Source organism: Talpa europaea, assembly GCF_964194135.1.
Source record: "Talpa europaea genome assembly, chromosome: 7".
NCBI lineage: Eukaryota > Metazoa > Chordata > Mammalia > Eulipotyphla > Talpidae > Talpa > Talpa europaea.
In genome coordinates, this window is record NC_140074.1 from 39,079,403 (window position 1) to 39,101,618 (window position 22,216).

Genomic DNA, 22,216 nt, shown 5'->3' on the forward strand with positions numbered 1-22,216 from the left:
CCACAATTCTGCATTCATTCAGAAATAGCACACGACCATATTCTGACAGTAGGGGAGAGACTCTTCCAGAAGCTGAGGGCCTCCAGACTCAGGAAGGGAAGGGCCTCCACTGTTGGAGCCATCCCACAGCCTCACTGCTGAACATGGCTTAGAGGTTACACAAGCCTGGGTTCTTATTCCCCTCTGCCAGTTCTTGGCTGTGTGCCATAGGCACTGGGTGATGTGTGTTCTTTATGTGTATCAAGAGAAAATGAGGACTAAATGAGCTGCCATACATGGGCCCCGTCCAGTGCCAGCAAGGTAATAGGATCTCAACAAATGTTAATTGACTTCCTTTGGACTAGAAATGTCAGAAGAAATCCATGGAACTCAAGACACAGCCTTTGTAACACACTTGACAGTTAATAAAGAACTCAGGCACCCTTATATTCAGTGCAATCTGCTTAAGTACAACTGTCGCACATTTTTCAAAAGGCAGTGACATTTTCGACACTTGGTTATCTTATATAAACTCCTGATAGGCTGTATAATCTTAAACCCACTGGAAAGAATCTAGTCTTTTAGTGCGTGACCTGTCTGATAGAGGTGTCCCTCACCCTGTATATTCAATTACTTGCTGAATAATAGACCTTCATGCACCATGGATAGTCCTTCGATAGGCGAACATTGTGCTCCTCAGGTGGCATAAGTGACTTTGAAGTACTTGTCAGCAACTAGCTTTCCTGTAACAGAGCCGTAACCATTCAGTTCACAGTGGCATTTCACTTCTGAAGCCCTTGTTCAGAATATTAAAAAGGGCACGCCGCAGACTTCATTTCTTTGCTTCCAGGACTGTGATATTGTAAAGCAGGACCCCGTGGTCTACTCAGAGAGTCACTGGCTCCAGCAAATGTTTAAAAGTGGTTTTGAATTTGGTCCAGTGGTGTTAAGTTGGTCAGCAGCTATAACAATTGAGTCTGGCATGGGGATGTGTTTGCCTTCCATCTTTATCTCAGATGATGGGCTGGATTGATTGAACTGGACAGTTTCACAAGATTTCTGAGGTCACTCAAAACACTTTTTCTGTTAATCCAAGGTGGTGATTTCCCTTTTTTTAAAAAAAAAAATAATGAGGGCCTCCCTGGTGGCCTAGGGGTTAAGTTTCAGTGCCATCACCACTATGGCCTGAGTTCGATCCCCAGTCAGGGAGCTAACCCACATGGCGCAGCAGACCTCTCCTGTCTAGCCTGCTGCTCCCCTCAGCAGTGTATTTCAGTAGATATGCCTGTTCTGCTCCCCACTCAGTCTCTGGTGGATCTTCTCCCCCACTGCCTGCCCCCACACATATCCCAGTTTTTTCTATGCAAAAATAAATAATTTTTTTTTTTTTTTTTTTGTGGGACCCTCACCAATGGCCGGGGATCGAACTGGCGCTGCAGAGGCTGCAGTCAGCCTCACAACCCAGCACTCAACTGCTGCACCACCAGGGGAGGCACTAAAAATAAATAAAATCTTAAAAAAAATCACCAGCATCTCTCATATACAAACTTGGGAAAGAAGTGTTAAATTTGCTAGACTTCTGAGCTGCAAAATATTTGGTGAATTTGAGATGATAGGTAAAGGCTCTGCGTGCTTTTCCTTCTTCATTGTAATGGTGGCTGGATTTATTCTAAAACTGGTGTCCAAGAGCAGGTGACAGTGCTTGTCAGTGTCTGCCAAAAGTGGTTTGTCAGATTGGCCATTCTGACACCACCACCACGTGGTGTCTTAACTTGGCCTTTGGTCTGAGCAGAACAATGAAAGGTGTGAAATCTTGGGATGGCAAACAGGGATCCCCTGAGCCCTCTGTTTTGGGGGGCCCAGAGCCCTTTGTTCTGGCTTCAGCTTGTGAACCCTCGGGAGCTTCTTGGATATGTCCTGTCAGGACTCTGCACATGTTGATGGTGACTGTCTGGTGTCATTTTTCTTTGGGGAGCAACCATAAGAAGTTGAGTTTGGATTCAGATAGACTGGATTTTCTCAGCCTCAGGCCTAGTGACATTTTGGGTAGGATAATTCTTTGCGGGACTGTCCTGTGCATTGTGAGGTGTGTAGTATCTTCCCTGGTCTCTACCACTAGGTGCAAGTGCTAGTTGTGACAACTTGCAGGGGGGGGGGGAGCATTGGGGTAAAATTGCTCCTGGTACAGAATCAGCCAGGTAGGTCTAATTGGGAGAGACTATTTTGTGGTCACAGAAAAACTCCTTTGGGAGGATTCCAGCTTCTCTTCACTGCCCTGGGGCCTTTTAGACCTTTAAGTTTCTTTTTTTTTTCCCCAGTAAATTTATTTTAATTTATTTTATTTTTAATTAATTTCTTTATTTTTTACATCATTGTTCATTTTTAAATAATATTTGCTTCCCCCACCCCCTCGGGTGTAGTCCCCATAGAGTTTCCTTCCCCAATGCACCGTGCACCATCACCTCAGTCCCCTGTGCCCTTTCTCCCTCTCTCTGATCCCTCTCCCTCCTCCTCCCCTGCACTTAACCAACTGTCCTCTCTCTTCCTTCCTCTCCTTTGTTCCTCTATGAGTTTTCTAGCAGGGAAGAGGTGGAGTGTGGATGTGGAGAAAACCGAGTGAACTGGAAAAGCTGAATTGGGAAGCCCAGTGCCTGTCAGGCGTAACTAGGAGAGTCTGAGGCTTTTAGAACTTCAAGTCTTCCTGATATTTAAATTCGGGTATCAGCAATTTACTGCAGGCAGCAGAGACAATGGTTTTTGTAGTCTAGCCGGGCATCTGCCAGGGCCCTTGGCAAAATTGCAATGTAGGCAAAGCTGTTTTCGCCACCACCACTTCTTGGCTCTCTACCCCTCCCCCTCTCCTGCCCTCCAGGCACACAGTCGCCAGGCGAGGCCCTCTGGCTGCTCAAAGTCCGTCTCACCCAGCCTGAGTTGAGCCATCTGCTTCATTACCTGCCCCCATTTTAACTCTCCTCCCCTGAATGCTGATTTCAGCTATTTTTGGGGTTGAGATTAAGATTCAAATACTTCTCACTAAGGGCAAAAGAAGCTGCAGATTTAACCTATTCAGGCGATTTTTTGACTCTTTGAAGCTTGCTATTCCTCCTTTTGAAGACATTTTGGAAAAAAGGACTTTCCTACAGCTTAAGTAGTTTCCCTGAAATGAGTATCATGATGGTATATTTTCCAGCTGCAGTCTCCCCACTTGGCAATCACAACCTAGAAATTCTGTGAACTAGAGCCTTCACTTAGAAAAAGCCTCCACACAAGGTGACCTGTGTATTTCCCACAAGCAAGGATCCAAATTCCTTAGCCTCCATACAAATCCCTTTACAACCTACCTTTCTAGTTTCTTCTCCATTCATTCACTCAAATACAATGGGAAAGATAGTGACAGACCCTGTACCAAAAATGCATAAGAAACCAGACAAAAATATGGTGCCAGGTATGAGCCTGTTATAGGACAGGGAGAGGGTGCCCAGGGGAGGTATAGGAGTCTTGGGAGCTCCTCGTCAGGGGATTGGCTCTAATTGGCTGATGCAGGAAGTGTCACCTCTCTGCTCTCTCCATATGCCCACTCCTGGCACGTCCTGTCACCCTTCTAGCTTTGTCTAAAATCAGGATCTCAGGAACTGTCTGGAAAACTTAAATTCCTTTATGTACAACTTAACTGTTAAGTCTAGGAGAATTTCTTTGACCATATGTAGCCCTTTCTTGCTTTTCTCTGCCATATTCCCTGCTTGCCTCCAAATAAAAATGTATGCTCTCTTTTGAGCCAAGTTCTTATACATCACTTCAATGGAACTACATGTCATGCTAATTTACAATGACTTGTTTACTTGTCAGCCTTTACCATTAAGTTTTTTTTTTTTTCAAAATAGAGATCTGCTTATAATTCTCAGCTCCTAGCAAAGTGCCTGACACATAGTACTCAGTAAATGCTATTGAATGAACTCATTCAGAGTAGAATCTGGAAAATGTAATAACAGGGAGACTACTTTATTCCTTTCTGTATTACATTGTCAAATATAGCATCTACAGCATATGTATTATATTGCAAAATATAGCATATATATGTAGAATCCATAAAACATATAGGTCCAGTATAAAATGAAAACCTATGTACCACACCACATGCCAGGTTTAAGAACAAGTTCCTTCTATTTTTAACTCATCAGTGGATGTCATGTACTTGGATTGTATGGGCTACTAAGAGGAAACTTGAAATTCTGTACCTGACCTGAAGTTATTGGGGTCTTCTGCAAAGCTTGTTGTCTTGAACCTCAGCCCTGATATTTCTAGATACCAAACATCTGGCTGAAAGCCAAGCCATTCAGTCAAACATCATTTGGCAGATATGGTCTGAAATTTAGTTGCAGGAAGCTATTTGCTCTACTGGTTGATATTGTGTGAAAGATCTTGAGCACCTCACTTCCCCTCCACATTGAGGAGGCTTATCTGGACTCTGTCACATTGGAGAAAAAACAACACATGAGCCTTCCTGGGATTATCAGCTAATAGTTAACCTCTGTTTTTCGGTTGCTATTAATACAGATCAATTAAAATCCTGCCATATTATCAGAAGGGATGTACTCTGTTCTGCTATGAGTAGAAGTCAGCCATCTTCCTCGTTTCGTTTGGTCTGAACATTGTGCCTTTGAACGTCGATATGGGATACATGGCAACCATTTCCAGGTTTGGGTGGTGGGGAGCTGCAGGGCTCTCTGCTTGGGTCTTTATTATTATTATCTATTTATTTATACAAGCACTGGGTACAGTTAGAAGCTCGGGAGGGTGAGAGACTTCACCAGAGCCAGGTGGGGAACAAAACAGGCAGAAGGACTGAAGTACACTGCTGAGGGGAGCAGCGGGCGGCAGGAGAGGTCTGCGCGCTATGTGGGACCCTCGCCCAGCGGCCGGGGATCGAACCTGCGCTGCAGAGGCTTCGGGCAGCTTCGCAGCCCAGCATTCAACTGCCTGCGCCACCAAGGGAGGCCCTGCTTGGATCTTATTCAGTCCCATTGCTGGGCTCACACAGCTCTCTCTTCTTCCCTCAATTACTCTCAACAACCAAAGACTGTTCCTTCCCTCTCTCCTCCCTTCCCTCTTTTCCTTCTTCCCTTGATCCAGACCCCTAGTTTCTCTCCCTCTTTCCTCTCTTCCTTACAGCTCTCCAACAATTAACTTCTGGACATAGATTAAAATCATGACTTGTTCATTGGATATTTCTTGAAGTTTTTTAAAAAAATATTTAATTTTTTGGTAGAAAAGCTGAGGTGTAGGCCAGGGGTACGGAGGGAGAGGACTCACCAGAGACAGAGTGGGGAGCAGTACAGGCAGATCTCTGAAATACACTGCTGAGGGGAGCAGCAGGTGAGATAGGAGAGGTCTGCTGCGCCATGTGGGCTAGCTCCCTGGTCGGGGATCGAACTCATGCCACAGTGATGATATCAGCTATAACTATTCTTGGATACAAAGTCAATCACTTTTAAAGGAAGTTAGCAACTCTAGGATCCCCTTTGATTTTACTGTTCTCTCTCTGGGCGAAGCATGAATCCATGATCACTACACTTAGTCCAAATTTTAAATTCCTTTTTAATAATCTTAACTCTTTGGTTGGGATTAAAGTTTCAGGCACTTTGGCTTCTTTAATTTACTAATCTGAAGTCACAGAATTTTTTTTTCCGATGTGTAAAGTAGCTAATGGCCCTATTCTCCTTCTGTTCCTCACTTCGAGATGTTTAATTCCATGCACCAATCTGAACACCTACTGTGGGTCACACAGTTTGAAATGCTAAGGCTACAGCTGGGTGGTCCCTGTTCTCGTGGAGCTGGCATTCTAGAAGATACATATACTCTCAAACTGAGCTGTCCAATCTGGTAGCCACTAGCAATATGTAGCTATTTAAATTAATTAAAATTATATAAAATGAAAAATGAATGTTCTCATTTTACTGGACAAAATTTCAAGGGGTCACTGGTTACATATTAAGTCCTAGGCCAAGTTAGAGTTAATTAGGCAGTTCAGGGACAGTACAGACAGGGACTTTGGGACAGAGTTAAAGAGGCATCTGAGATAAGGACAGTAAATTACCTAAGAGGTGCTAACCAAACATACTCCAGAAATAAGGTCAGAAATCCAGGAGGGCTAATGAAGGCAGTAATTTTAAGGCTAAAATTTAAGGCCAACAGAGACAGTAAATTTTAGGAGAACTTGGACTGGGGCGGGAAAGGTAAAGTCTAAGATAAGAGCTGGGGAAATGACTACATCTGCTGGGAGGGTTGTGGCCACTAGGGGAAAGCCAGTCGCAAAGTAGGATAATGACGTTTTAGAACAGAGAAAAAAAGATTTAAATATCCCCCAGACAGAGGCCCATTGGGCATCTTTTGCCCCTCCTTAGCATCGCTGCCCTGGAGTCTTTGCTTTTGTTCTTTCTCCTCTAAATAGACATTTCTTTACTCTCAAAATATTTGCATCTCTCCACTTACTTATCTGATGGTTTGTCTGCAGATTCCTTTTTATGGCTTCATGGGACAACTCGTGGTGGTTTAAGGGTTACCAGGTGAAAAGCAGCAGCAGGTGTAATCATGTTGACAGCGCACACCCGCTAAACTATGACTAGAATCTGTGGTGTCCATGTAGCTCTAGACTGGTTCCATGAGCACAGAAGATCCTTTTGGACAGAGATGATTTATTGTAAAACCAGATTATAAATCTTTGACATATAATCTTCTCTTTAAAACACAGAGATGACGTCTAACAAACTTAGAGCCAATATGTTTATTTTTATTTTGCACACACTGCTTTCACTTGTAAGATGATTAAAATCAATGTGGTGAGGGATAGCATTTTGAAATATTCATTTCTCCCATCTGTCTTTCAAGCAGGTATTGACTTTCTGTTAGGGCAGAGGAAGTTGTGGGGCAGCACCCAGAAAAAGCTTGTGAGTCTCTCACTGTTCGTGGTCCAACTCTACACAGTCTCAAGACGTCTAGGTGTTTGTAGAAGGGGCAAAAGAAGGAAGGATTTGGGGAGTAGACAGATGTGTCAGCAGAAACAGGACTGGAGGCAAGAGGCGAGTACACACACGTGTGAGGGTGTTTGATGGGCCAGTTCTTGTGAGCTTTGCGAGTTTCCCTGGCAAGTCCTGCTTGAGGTCACAGGGTGCCAGGGAGAGAAGGTCTCCAGGACTGGAGCTGTGGGGAGAGCTCATGACTCTACTCACTAAAAGGGTCAGATTCACCAGCATGATGGACAAATGGGCAGCAAATGGTGTGGATTCAAAAACCACATCCTGCCTCCACGCCCAGCCTTAATCCACCTGAGAGAGGATTAGGAGGGGTGAGCCCGGGGTTGCCATTTTCTTCCAGCTTTGGGGGATGGGTTCTGAAGACAGCAATGAAGTTGATTTTCTGGCAGCATCTGCATTTGTGGTGTGTGAATCTTACCTACTCCTCAAACATTGTGGTTTCCTTATATAGTAAGTTCTCACTTAATGTCATCCATAGGTCCCTGGAAATTTTACCTTTAAGCAAAGTGACATCTAACGATATGGGTCCTCCATTGTATAGAAGAATCTTCTTCTTTTCCCTCATCCTTTTTCTTTTCCTTCAAAAGAAAATTATTTTGACTGGGGGCAAAAGAAAATGCAGCCACTTTTTATTGGAAACTCCCTTTTTGTGATTAAAAAGATAAAAATTTCAAAATTCTCTCTACAGCTGTATTATTTCTCCTATAACATCTATGGGGGGAAATAAATCTCATAAATTCTCTTTTTACCCTTTAGAATGGCATTTTTTTTAAGTATTTAACCTAGTCTATCATTTTCATACTTGAAGGGATTCTTGGTTCAAGTAAACTGGAATTTAGGGACCCTTGCTGCGCTCACTTTACCCACAGAAGAATTCACTTTGGGAGTTTATAGACATCAGACATGGCCGCTTTCATTTTTAGGCATGAAGACCCCTAATCTTCCTGGTCTGTCCTCAAATTGCAGCTTTTCATTCATTCTCTTGATCCATTTGGCTGCTCGTCTGTGGCATGATATACAGTGACCAGTGTTACTCTTGGTGTCCAGGCACAGACACATCGCAGCTTTGGATTAGGTAGAGGGCCCTTTCTGCTTTGTTTTTCATGCTATTCTAGATGATGCTTAACCTCATTTGGGATTGCATTATATACATGCAGTTGCTTTCTAGTATTCAATCTATAGTAATTACCTTTCCAACTTTTGTCTTGCATCTAGCTAGCGTATGGAGTTTTATTGTTTTTTTAATGACTAGTTTCATCTTAGACATGTGCACAGTAATCCTTGTCTGCTGCTTTCCTGCTGGCACACCTATGAGCTCTTTCTGAAGTTCCTCACTTTAGGCTTAGTGTTCAGCATTGCCAGGGACTTTAGATTCTTCTCTAAATCTTACAGAATCCCATTTTTAGATCCCCTTTGCACATGTTAAAGAGGACAAGTTCCAACACAGTTTTTAAGGAAACTTACTTAAAAAACTTGCTTCTCTTCAGAAGGGTGTACACTTTTTAAACCTTTCCCCTCAGTGATAAATTAGCTCCCCATGAGTGACAAAATAGTACTAACAGTTTTACACGAAGTTAACTTTTCTCTCTCAAATACAACTTTTTGGAAAGTTTTTTTGTGTTATTATTTTTAAAGATTATTACTTTTTAAAGATTCTGAGAATTATAAATATATCCCATCTGTATGATGTAGGACGTGCTTAGATTTTTCATGGCAGAGTAGAGTAGAAAAAGCACAGGCTTTGGAGTCATGCAAATCTACAGTGGACCAAAGGCAAACCTGCAACAGAAGCGCAACATAGCCAGGATGGGCTGAGCACTAGATTTAATTACAGGCAAGGTATTGGCAAGACTAGAAAAGATGAAAGAAAAAAAATAGAATATTCCAAGGTAATAGTACGAGCTCATTCTTGAGAAACATCATGAATACAAGGCCACAGCTAATGTGAAAAGCAGAGCCTCCTCTGAGCTGGAGAATTCTCCAACTACCTGGGGAGGTTCCTCTTCAGAATCTGGCTTTTCTTCACCACTATACAAAGTCTCTAGTTGCATCCTTTTAGGGCACCACAGCAATTTGTCCCCAGCTTGATCTTGGAAGCCCAAGCAAAGGCTACTCTAGACTGCCTGTGAGATCTAGATATCATTAGTCTCATCTGACCTCTTACACTAGTAGGGTTCCAGCCTTCCTCTACCTGAAAACTCTGGAAAAGTTTTGTCTCCATACTTATCCTACTTATCATCCTCTACTCCTCCAAGGCAAGCTGCTCCAATCAACTGCCCTCCCCTATGATGCTGTCCTCATGTGACTTTCCGCCCACTGAATTTCCCTGTCATTTCTCCCTTTTCTCTCTTTTCCTTGAGCCTTTTGAAACATCCTTACCATCGAACACAAACACCTCTGCCTTCTCATACTTTTCTATAACCATTCCCCCATTTTCTTGCCTTAACTAAAACCCAATTTGTAGGAAGACATCACCGCCTATAACCTTTTCAAATGGAAATTGCACACCCTCCTGCATCCACCATTGTGGTTCCCAGAAGTAATGTCGGCATTCTCATCAATACTCTTTGCCTCTTTTAAATCACTGTTTTTACTTTTGTGCAAAAACCTCTTTGATCTTTGAGTTTCAGGCTATTCCGGCATAAGATTTCCTGTCTACTCACTCTTTATTATTAGGGACAACTTCAATATCAATAATTACAAACAATATAAGGATTTGTAATATATATATTACAAAAGAACCCAGCTTCAAGATGGTTTGACCCAGCTTGACCTCAATTCCAGAATATCCTAGAAACCATTTTCATTGCTACCCCTGCACTTTTATTATCGTACATTGTTCTACCTCTTAATTCTGGTCACAACATCTTATTAGGATATGAACAAGATTTTTAGTTCTTATCATCCTTTTCCCTTCTTAGGTACTTATTAATATCATATCTTTTCTTTCTTGTCTCTTTATCTTAGACCTCAAAATGTCTAACTTTGAGATGCTCTCAAAGCATCTTCAAAAACTCTAGGACCCTTTCTGCCATACCAACATAGCAAAACTTCAATCTTGTATTAAGCCAACTATTTGTCTTTTCTGCTACTCTATCTGGGTTGCTGAGTCTTGACTAAGAAAACACATAACCTAACCATGCAAATAGGCTGCTCTAAGCAATTCTTTGTTGTGTGTACCTAACCAGAGACTTTGCTGAGTGGTGATTACAAAACATTATTCTTCTCAATGCTCCACTTCACTGACATTTTCTTCTTCCTTCCCCTACCTCCATACATGTACAACACTTCTCTTTCTCTTTCCCAGTAAATGCTTTGCCTTAAATAAAGGTATCAGTAAGTCTAGAAAAGATCAAATTACTGTAATTGGATTTTATATTCACTAAAGAAATGAAAATTTTCTGGCTATAATCACCAGTGACTTCTTAAAGGTCTAAGTTAATACACTCTTCGAAATATTTACCTGATTGGACTCTCCTCTCGCATTTGATCATGTTCACTCCTCCATTCTCAGTGTTCCACGCTGGCTTTCTTTTCTCTCTTTCCCTGCTCTTGCTGGCGATCTCATCCACTCCCACTGCGTTAGCTGGTAGTTAAATTCTTTATTCTCAAATCTGTATGTCTAGCATAACTCTTTCTACTTAGCTTCAGAGTTCTAGATACAAAATAGCTTTCTTTATGGTTTTCCTGGAATTCCCATGGGAACCTCAAACTCAATCCAAACCTTCCCTCCCTCATAGTTTCTTCCCTCATGTTTTCTATTTCAGTAAATGATCTCACTCTTTAGACTCTGCCAGACACCTAGGAGTGATGTCCAACTCCTCCATTTCAAGTCTTCATCAACTCCCCATGAGTACTCTCTATGCCACCTGACTTCCAGAAGAACCTTCTGATTTGACCTTCTCAAGTCTCATGCTACCTGTCCTGTCTATCCTAATAACCATTGCCTGGGTTAATGTTCTCTCACTTTCATTTCAACCTCTTTTATGGACCCTTTGCATTTTTGCTTGATATTTCTGACTAAAACTCATATGAGATTACGCCTCTATCAGCCACAATCTACCTCCTATCTTTCTCTTCGGACCCATCTGTCCTGCTCTCTGCCTCCTGCCTCTCATCCTACAATCACCCATACTAAACTAGCTGCTGAGGGTGAAATTCCCACACTGAATCTCGGTTTGGAATGCCATTTTTTCTCTTTTTCATCCCTTTATTCCCATCTGCCTAGTGAGTATCTGCTCCTATTTCAGGATTCAACTTAAACTTCCAAGTTTTTGCAAGGTTTCAGCCATTATACCCCTGTTCTTAGCTCAGCTAGAGCTGATTATTGTGGGGGGGTTCCATCTCAACATGTATATTGTCAATGTCAGTTTGCCTCTCTTGGACTGTAAGCTCCTTGAAGACCACACCTCTGTCCCATGCATCTCTGCATCTTGTTGTCCAGTTCATAGTAGGAACAAAATAACTCTCCACTGAATGAAGAATGAATGAGTTAAAAATGGAGCCCAAACTGTGAGCAAAGACTAAGTGGCTATTACAACAGTGGAACAATAGCATACTGAATCATCCCAAAGGCCTCTCTGCACATAACTCTGCTATTTGTAAATCTGCTGTGCCTCCGATTGCATTAGTAAACAAGTTGGGTGGGTATCCTGTAGAATGTAAACTGACTTTCAGGGGCAGAATATGGGGGTGGTGCTTCACATTGGCTAGCTTCCTTAGCAGTTTGCCAAAACAAAGCCCAACGAAACAGTTACCCCCTTTCCGAAAAGTTGGCACTGGTACAAGTTTCTCTTTTCCAAAATACTTTCTTTGGCCAGGCAACACTCCCCACGCTATAGCTGTTAGGCATTAGTGTGCTCGGAATTCATTAGAGAAGGTCAGTCCTGAATACCAAACAGATGCACTGGCCATGAGTTTCCAGAACTGGTGTGTGCATATTGAAATGCATAACAATAGCCATCTTCTCTAGTTTGTGCTGTTCTAAGTTTCACCATATGCAGGCATATTTCAGAGTCTGGCTTCGAACTATCCTAATTTCCGCACCTGAAGTGAGGGACGAATTCTTTGAGGAAGAAAAGTCATGCAGGAGAATGTTTTAGCTTTAAGTGCACATACATGCTCCTTGTTTCCTGACAGAAACAGCACACTCTAAATCTAGTCAAGTTCATAGAGATGCCATGGGCACAAAAGAGCAAGGATTTTTTTTTTAATAGCAAAACTTTTGTGATAAATAAATGAACAAAGAAATCATACAAAAAGCCAATCAAAACTAAAACCTCTCCTACTCTGGATTACCTATGAATTTCATATAGAAAAGCCCTAGGCAGTAAGAGAAAAATAATATTTGACCCATGCTTGTGTAGACTGGATAGTTCATTTGGGAAGCGTGGAAGAGGCCAGGTAATATTGAGTTATCTTGGTAGATAGTTTTGGACATTCTGCTTTAACATTACTACCCAAACTTGTACAAAGACTCTGAGAGGCAGAAAGAGGGACTAAATTTAGACCCTATTTAATGCCTTCAAGAGGATGATTCATTTCCCCCCCGCCCTGGTACAGCCTGGGGAATCTGAGTGTATGGCAGGTAGGGCAAGGATGCCCTGTAAATAGCGGGAAACCTCATTCATTCAGAGGCGTGAGGATGGCTGAGACATGCCATTTTCTTGGCCAACAAAGGTATGGCCAGGTACCTCACACACCGAATCTGGAACCAGGTTTCTCATCAGGAGAGAGTCCATCTAATTTTAGCTTTTTGCCAGCGTTAGCATGAATATGTTGGAAAATTATCCTGCTGCTCTCCTCCTCTGAGGGCCTGCTTTGCCCTCAGGCTTCACAGAAGCCACACCACATGGGTCATCTTAATGAGTCGGCTCCAAAGTATGTCATCACTTGGTAGCAGTGCATTTGGCAACCTGCCTAGCCTCCAAGTCACCTCATTGGAAGCCTGTGCATTGGGTCTTAGAGATCCTGTGTTACACAGATGACAGGCACCTGAGATGTGTTGGGGCTCTTGGGAGAAAAAAACAACAACACAGAAAACCACAGAAACAAAAAATGAAAATCAACCAAACAACAGCAACAAGTTCAAGTCGATCCCTTTTCAGGGTGTTCAGCAAAGTGTGATGTCCCTTTCCCAGTTTAATTTTCCTCTGCTTCCAATTATGTTCTTGATCTCTCTTCTGCTCCTGACACTAAAATAAGTATTTTAGCTTCTACAGATAATTTAGATTAAAGCTGGACTATCATTCGTGTTAATCTAATCTGATTTGGAGGTGAAAAATACCTAAGTTATTTTGTGGTTTTTACAATGACTCCATTCTTTTCTTTGATTATAGTAAAGCACATTTGGAAAGTAACCTTACACATCCCATTCTAGCTTTTCTGGTCTTATTGCTAGTCTCTGGGATTGGGACAAAGTACAAGAAAAAAAAAAACAGCGGAACATACATCAAAAATCCATTGTTCGGTAATATTACCTCCCAGAAGTGAGGGCATTAATTCTGTCCTCTCTTCTGAGGTATAAGACAGATGTTAGTAACCCACCCCTAGGGACCCACTACAGAGCCACAGACACCCATCCCGATAAAGAAAGAGTATTTCCCCAAACATGAAATGGGCGCAGCAATTTTGCAGTTAAAAACAAGGAGTTAGATATGGAGCGCGTGCATTATGTTAGAAATGAGTCACTCTGAGAACATGTTTGCGAATGAGCAGCGCTTGGAAAGGCCCACACCGGGCACATCCACAGGTTGGCACTGGTAGACCTTGGGCAGGTGGCTATGAGATCCCATCAGCCTGAACACATGCTTCACAACCAATCCGGACACGGCACAGAAGAGGCAAGACACCGCAGGGCAGTGTAAACGATTTATACCTTTCTCAAATAGCATGGTACTTGGGCCTTCTAGGCAGTTCTGAACGGCCAGGAGGGGGAGTCACCCGATCCCCCTGGGGCCCACTACCATAACATGAAAATCAAATCATTCAGAGGATAGAATGACCTTGACCAGATGTCATGACAGATTTGCAGGCAGCCTTCTATACCCATTTGAGAAAGGACAAATACTCTTTAGCACTTTAGACAGAAAACTGGCTGATTTAGCTTAGAACAGTGACTGCCACTGCAGTCATTTCAGACCATCATGAAGGAGGGGAGTCGGGGAGGAAGGGTGTCACAGAGGCTGGGTCAGTTGCACATTAGAATTTAGGGTAGAAATTGATTCTTGCACAGGTAGAGCACCACAGAGGTAATTAGCAATGTGGGGAGTCTGTTTGCATACTTCACTCACACAAAACACCTCTCTTCCATCCGCCCAGGGGATTTCAGTTCTAAACTACAATCAGCCCTTCTTTTCAAATAACAATAAAAGTCCTCTTAGGCAGCCAGATGGCGGTGTTTGTTGCACTAGGCTGGGTTCATAGTACAACGTCAATAAATGGCCACTCGTAGAGGGACAGACAGAATCCCATTTATAAAAAAAAAACCCAGCTACTTCTCCCTCCTCTTGCCCCAAAATGCATGATCAAAATACTCGTGGGAGCTTCATCTCATTTGAGGGAAGAAAGGAAAACTAGAAAAGGCAACATAATGTAAGTGAAAAAGCAATTTCTTGGGGAATAAAACAGTACATTTCATCTCTAAGGAGAAAGATCACAGGTGGCCTTTTTAAGTGTTGTTTTGCCATGAGGGACATTTTGAAAGGAGGATCCCCAAAAGAGTTTCCTCCAGTCCCTGGGAAGCTTTGGTGAAGGCTGCACATTGTCAACCAAAGATATTACGACTTGGAGGTGGAGTTAAAATTCTTCCTCAGTGAGTTGGCCAAGTCTCATGCAATGAATATTTGTTCCAATTAGGTGTTCCAAAACGCCTTCTTGCTTCAGATAACTCATTGAGAAGGAAATGGTATTTGTTTAAAATTCATCACGGAAAAAAAAATGACATACTGGTGTGTTCTCGCCAGAGGACACATGTTCTTCACAGGCCTGGAGGACTAACACTCTTCGGTGCTTTGTCCTGATTTTCCTGGTCTCAGTCCTGCCTGGGATTGGTGGGGGTGGGTGGAGGGATGCTACGAGTCTCTGCTCCTGCTCTTAATAAGCTATAGTACCTGGTTATGTAACCTTAATCCATGTCCACAGCCAGGCCCAGATGGCTGGCCTGTCAGCAAAAAATGTCTGAAAATGTTAATTCATCAGTGTTGGAGGGATGATATTTCTAGAGCTAAACACCTCAGGAAAAATGAGAAAGAGTCGCTCCTGGGATTCAGCTTCTCCAGGCTGAAAGATATTTCTTTCCTGGTGCTTTCTTCCCAAATCATTTCCCAAAGCCTGGTATGTCCTGACATTTGGTCCAAATAAAATGCTGGAACAGACTCTAGGATACAACTATTTTGGAACTACACACAAGAGGAGTGTTTATTATAGAGACTCGGCATCTATTAGGACGTGAGACATTGGGGCCTGCTGGCACTGCCTGCCCACACTGAATCACTTCATGATATAGATGTTATTTTTTGTTTTCTGGCATTTACAGCCAGTAACTCAGTTTATAACCTAGGGCATTTTCCATACTTCCAGGCAATGAATACTAGCTTCTTTTGAGCCTCAATAGCACATAATTTAAGACAGTGGGAAAAGGACCTGGAGAATAGTTTCCAGTGCAAGGAAAACACCATGCAGATGTTTGCCCTCACTCTTGAATTCTGATGGCGAAATTGAGAATTGTTTATTTGTTCTGAAGTCAAACCTAAGGAATTTATTTTTTAAAGGCTGGGGGCTGGGTTAAGGCTGGGGAATAGTGACATAACATATTCCTAATATTGAAATATTCAGCACATAGCCCTGAGATTTCTAATCCCCAGAGAATTTAGATCTTTATAAATGGTTCATTTCTTTATCAAATTTGGCACACCAGATGTCGATTCGTGTCACAGAAAGGACATAGCTGAAGAAACACCTGAGGACTACTTTGCTAAAATTATGTATTCACCTTCTATAATTGCTTCCCCCCACCTTCCAAGATAGCAAGCTAGGAATCAGTCCTCTATCTTGAGCCATTTATTGAGAACAAACAGATGAACTTGGAAAAGACATGACCCAATTGAAGTTAAATACCTGACTTTGGTGTATGAGAATCATAAACTTGCTTACGGTCTATCTGGTCCGCAAACACTTCCCCATAAATCATCCAATAGGGCATGTAGAAGATGTTCTTGGCCAGTTTCCAGGATGGCTCCTCATTGGGAAAGAGAATGGCTTGCCGGGCGACCCCAAAACTCATCAAAACCACCAGCATAATGATGACAAAGTACATCATGTCTATCATCTGAAGGGTGGACAAGGGGAGGGAGAAAAAGAAGAAAACTCGTAAGAGGGAGCATTCCTATAAATGGTGACATCGATGGACAAAGGAGGTTCACTAGGGAGACCAGCTGACGAGGAATATAGGGAGCTGTATCCAGACAAGAGGACACTTGGTCTATGAAACCCACAGAATCTTATCAGTAACTCAAAAATCATTAAATTTTCTATTGTTATCTGTGGGACCTAGGTAAGATATGTTGGAGGCATGTAACATAGAAGCTTGAGTCTCTCTATATATCTGGTAACTTTTCTCTGCTCCTGGGGGAGACAAATGCCCTCTTAGGGTCTCTGTTTTCTTAGTAAAATTGGAAGTGGGGTAGTTGAATTATTTCAAGAACTATTATGATATTGTGAAATTTCTGAAGTTCTAAAAGGCTATTGACTACTTGACAAGTTTAAGGAAATAATCATTTGTAAACAAAGCTAAGTCAGCAAATACCCGTCAAATACCATGTTATTCTTGTGGCCCCACCTCATTGCCTGGTATCCAACTACAAACCAGTCTCAGAGAATCACTCTACTTACTTCTCCTGCAGTGCACCCTATCAGTTGAGAGAGGGAGAGAAGGGGTTCTCTTAGGCATCAGACAGTCTAATAGACCATGCCTGTGCCCCCTGCTGAAACGCTGAATTTTCACCTTGATGCCTTCATCAAATTCTCTGGGCTTCATTCAAGTACAATGGCATCTGTTGTTCTTCTTTAGTCCTTTCTTTTTTGTTCTTTTCATAATACGTGCTCTTTGGGATCTGCTTTTCATAAGTCAAATTACTTTCCTTTTATCATCAAAATTAGAGGACATGTAGTAACTACTGTTTTGCCTAACTCATTACCTCTTTTGTTTAGAAACAGTTTCCACCCATTTTGGCCACAAAGATAAGTGTCTTTTCTGGCATGGTTTAATCATGGCACCTCACTCTCGGCCCACAGGGAAGGGAGGTAGACTGGTGACACAGACTGGCCAACCAGAATCCTCTCTTTGAAGTTTTATAACTGAAGTTGGGAGAGAGAGTGTTTGAGAGTGAGTGCTTCTCTAGTGAAACAAAACAGATAGAGAAAGAGAAGGGGCTAGGGTAGGAGAGAAAGAGAGAGAAAGAGAGAGAGAGAGAATATGAATGAGAGAGAGAGAGAGTTCAGACAGTGATTGTAATATGCAATTGTGGATGTAATTGTAATGTGTAAAGTCTCTTCCATCGTGCCTTGCTGTAAGTCCTTTTGGGCTTACGCTAGGTGAAGATTGGTGTCTATTCATTGCATCAAACCATCTAATACAAAAAAGAACCCTACCCTCTCCTGAAGATCAGACTTCCCGAAAGGATGCCCATTCAACAATAATGTCGGTGTTAGATTAGTTATAGAGCCTGTTATTGGAATTAAAACATTACTGTCTTCCTGCATACCTAAGTGCACTGGGGGCTCAGTATATTTTAGGCCAGTTAATCGATTTTTAGGGTAACTATTAAATCCATCTCTCAAGTATTGTCTGATTTTGAAACTAAACAAAAGTTTCTCAATATTTGTTCACTGTCCTTATAAAAACGTGCTAGTTAGTCAGCCATCCCTTTCACAACTTGGTGGCCTCCGAACTCTCTTAAAATGAGCAAACCAGCTGTGTTGAAACATTTTTTATAGGAAACATGTATCTGTTTTCATCCTTTCTTTTTTTGTAAAATTCTTTCACCACTTATTTACAAGAAGTTTTATTAATGGGAAAACTCAAGTGGGTCCCTCATATTATGTTTATTTAGATTGATTGAAAGATGGGGGAGAGGAAAGTATGTACTCATGAGATTTGGGAACTTGACCCAAGAAAACACAGCCAGTAAATACAGCAACCGTTGTAATTTAATTTCTCAGGACTGTTTTCACTCAGATTTGATTGTGATATCTATCCAAATGTTGAAAACAGTCAACAAGAGGAAACTTTTTTCCCCAAATACTCAGCCTCATATATTTCAAAGAAGTCTTAGCTTCCATACAAATATTGAAACCTAGTGGAGTGGAGAACTGAGGCTGGCTAACTCTGCCTTTATTTATTTATTTATTTATTTTAAGATTTATTTATTTATTCATACAAGCACTGGGCACAGCCAGAAGCGCGGGAGGGTGAGAGAATTCACCAGAGCCAGAGCGGGGAGCAGAGCAGGCAGAAGGACCGAAGTACACTGCTGAGGGGAGCAGCGGACTGCTGAGGGGAGCAGCGGGCGGCAGGAGAGGTCTGCGCGCCATGTGGGACCCTCCTCCGGTGGCCGGGGAGCAGCCGGGGATCGAACCGGTGCTGCAGAGGCTGCGGGCAGCTTCGCAATCCAGTGCTCAACCGCTGCGCCACCGGGGAGGCCCTAACTCTGCTTTTAAATCTAACTTCTTCAGTTGGTTCAATGTTAAGAGGGGTGAATTTGTCTCATTTATGTAAATGTAAATGTCCTTTGGTTGTGTTCTCTAGAGGAGAGTAAAAGCTGTAGTGGTTAACAACACGTGTGCTCAGGTGTTGTATTATCTAAATTTTCATCTTGACTCTGCTAGTAAAAACAGTAAGGTGGCCTTGTTTTTCTCATTTGTAAAATGGGGTTATCACAGCAATAATAATGCATCTTTTTTTGGGTAAGGATTAAATGTGATAACATGATGTATTTAATGTGGTCATTTCTTAATCAGTGTTACTAGAGTTAGAACAAAGCTGAGCTGTGGGTTGGAGTTTGAATCTTGGCTTTGTTCCTTGCTCTGTCTCAGTTTATTTAGTTGTTAAATGAAGATAATAAAAACCTATTTCATGGGGTTGTAATGATGATGTTATGTCTGATGTGGTATTTGCACATAGTAAATAATAACTTATTATTTTTGTTTTTATTTTGCAGTATTGAGCTTAGTTTAGGCTGAGACTTAGAGAATTTCATTTGGAAGTACACCATGAAGGAAAGGGGTCAGGACCTGCAGATCAATTTGAATCACAATGGAGAGTATGCTTTCCATGCTGGGAGGAGGCATTTGGTGCACTTGTTTCTTATATAATGCTAAGACTCATAGAAGCGATTTCATAGTGGACTCCTGATCATTGTTGTGTCCGGGAAGCTCAGCAGCTCTGTCCCTAGACCACAGGGCAGAATGAATTACTTGGCTGTTCAGTACTGATTAGGGGCTCTGTAATGTTGAAGGCCTTTCAGAATAATCACATCTGGGCATTTTTCCTTCAGCTTGCAGCCTGCTAGTCTATCATGCTCACTGATAAATTCTATAGCATATTTTACCTACTTTCTGGATCAGTGACTCAATTATTGAGCTAATTATCTTAAGAGCCCCATGAAAGAGAACAAAGCCCCCGAATATACTCATTTTCTACTTATTCTTGACTGATAAGTGAAGTCATTCATAAGTTAGAAGGTGGAGAAAATGTAGTACATCTCTCTTGCTCGCTCCATAAGTAAGTTTTCATTTGAGTCAAAACTGGGGATAATTATGCCATTATTAAAATGATAGACATGGATTTTAAAATAATCTCACTACTTTCGTGTGACTTCAGTTATTTCAGGTATTTAAATGTCACCCAATCTTTTTAAAGGAATACATTTGGATTTTTTTTTCAGATTTTATTTACTGAAATAAAATAAAGTAACAATCAATTAGGAATAAAAAACAACCAATCAGATCATGTAGTTGTGTAATAAATACAGTAGTTCTCAACAGATGGTAATTCCCTTCCTGCCCCGCCCCCCAAGGGACATATTTGGAGACATTTGTGTTGTCATATTGTGTGTGCACATGCATGTGTGTGTGCATGTGTGCACACTGCACTACTGGCTTCTAGTGGGGGAGAAGCCAGTGATGCTGCTAAATATCTTATGAAGCACAGGACAGTTCCTCATAGTAAAGAATTATCTAATCCAAAATATCAGTAGCGTCAAGGTTGAGAAATTTTGGCCTAATTTTACAGCTGTTATAGTTCTTCACTTTCACTGGGTCCACTTGAGAATATGCTTATGAATCTCATGGAATTGTGTTCTCTCTGCCCAGAAAATTCATACGCCTACACATTTTTATATATAAATTCAGTGGAGGGTCCACAGATCTGCTCTCTCCTAAATCTTTTCCATAGACTCTAAGCTGAAAATCTGGTTTCAGACAGGAATTTTCACCATCATCTCAAATTCATTACTGAAGTAAAAAGAAGATGATATAACAGCCAGTGAAACAAAGCAAGATACATGTTTTTCTTTAGTCAGAAACCCCCAATAGGGTAAGTAACTTAAGCTTGTTGAATCCAAGCTTTTCCTCTCTAGACTGAGCATGGTGACATTATTCCTAAATAACACCGATCTCATAAATACCAACCTTTTATACAAAAGGGTTAGGCATAGAGCAGAATATGTTTGCATTAACAAACATAGTATGAGCATAATAACAGACATTTGATCAGCTACCTACTATAAGCCAGGTACTGTTGTCTAGTTCATGTGCTATCTCTAATCATTGCAACAACTTTATGAGATAGGCATTTATTATTACTACTTTAGAAATGAATAAAGTGAGTCTCAAAGAGGTTAAATAAATTACTCAAGGTCTTATAGCCCCTTCATTATTGATTCAAATTCTCCCTCCTTTGGCAGAGTTTATCAGTGCTTTTGCCTTGGTTATTTAACATTCATTTCAGTGGAATTTTTCATATACAGACACACACACAGAGGCACACACACACAATATTGATTTGCTGACTGAAAGGCCAACAGCAATGATGTATGTAGTAAAAGTTGAGTAGAAATGATAAAGGCCATCTACTGACCAATTATTTGTTTCAATAGCTCAGACAATGGAAATGTAGTAGAGCTTATTGGCAAAGAGGTTTTTGAGTAGAAGGGCGTGTTTGGCTTTTCCATATATGTCCTATAAAGGTGTAGTAGGGGACACACTTAGAGAATCAGGATAACTAAAAGTACCCAGTTTCTGAGCATGAGGCTCTAATTCTTTCTCTGGTGAGTTTGGAGAAGGAGCTTGTTCACTTGTGCACACAGATGCTATCCTTCCAGGGCTCAGTCTCTGGAGACAGTCTGAAACTGGTGTCTGGTCAAGGAGAGTTGGAACAAGTCCATAGCCATATGTTGGGAGGCATATTAGTTTGCCACTTGGGATTCTTATTTTTTTAAGAATAAGACAAGTGGGAGCATCATTCTAGAACCTAGTTTTTAACAGACAGCATTTTTTTGTTAATCATCTTCTGCAGTGTAACAAAACACATGATGTATTATAGAAATTAATGTTCAACACAAACTCAACCTAATGTTCAACACAAACTCAACCTAAATGTTCAACACAAGTTCAACCCGATTCAAATAAATGATGTTTTTCTTCCCTTTGCTTAGAGAAAGGCATTTTTCAGAACTTCATTTAAAAAAGAATCTGTTAAAAATTTGGAGTGGAGACCCACTTTTCCAAAATCCTGTCAAGAGTCAGCTTTCATGGGAAGCCTTCTCTACCTAATATTCTTTTCTTTGCTCCTGTTATACTTTATACATATCTCTATTACAGCCTGCTCACACTACATGAGACTGACTTCTCTCTTTCATCATCAATATTATGGAATGAGAATCTTTTTATACCCAACTCATAGTCAAGCATATGGTACAAAATAGATGATGTTAATATATATGTATTTGTCAGTTAGTAGGGAATGGGGAGTGATAGTTAATTCTCTAGGTATGTATATAGATGTAGTCAAACTCCCAACCACTCAGAAGGAATTAAAAAATAAAGCACCCCAAGGCCATCTCAGTCAGACACTGATGGCAAACCCAAATGAATTATTTTCCACTCCACCTCTGAGAACTTATAACATGGAGTCAGAGGACTGGACT

At 41.4% G+C, this 22,216-nt stretch overlaps 1 protein-coding gene across 22 annotated transcripts in view; it reads right to left on the reverse strand.

Moving 5' to 3' along the window:
• The window catches only part of TRPM3 (transient receptor potential cation channel subfamily M member 3), a gene marked incomplete at both ends in the record, with an annotated part of 743,026 nt that overhangs the window by 40,218 nt on the left and 680,592 nt on the right, over positions 1–22,216 (reverse strand). For 18 of the 22 annotated variants that reach the window (XM_084237419.1, XM_084237416.1, XM_084237414.1 and 15 more), the window contains one exon: positions 16,164–16,338. In XM_084237419.1, coding sequence (XP_084093545.1) covers positions 16,164–16,338 — 175 coding nt within the window. Of the gene's footprint in view, positions 1–16,119; positions 16,339–22,216 lie in introns of those variants that run through there. The other 4 variants (XM_084237432.1, XM_084237433.1, XM_084237430.1 and 1 more) reach the window with 2 other exon arrangements.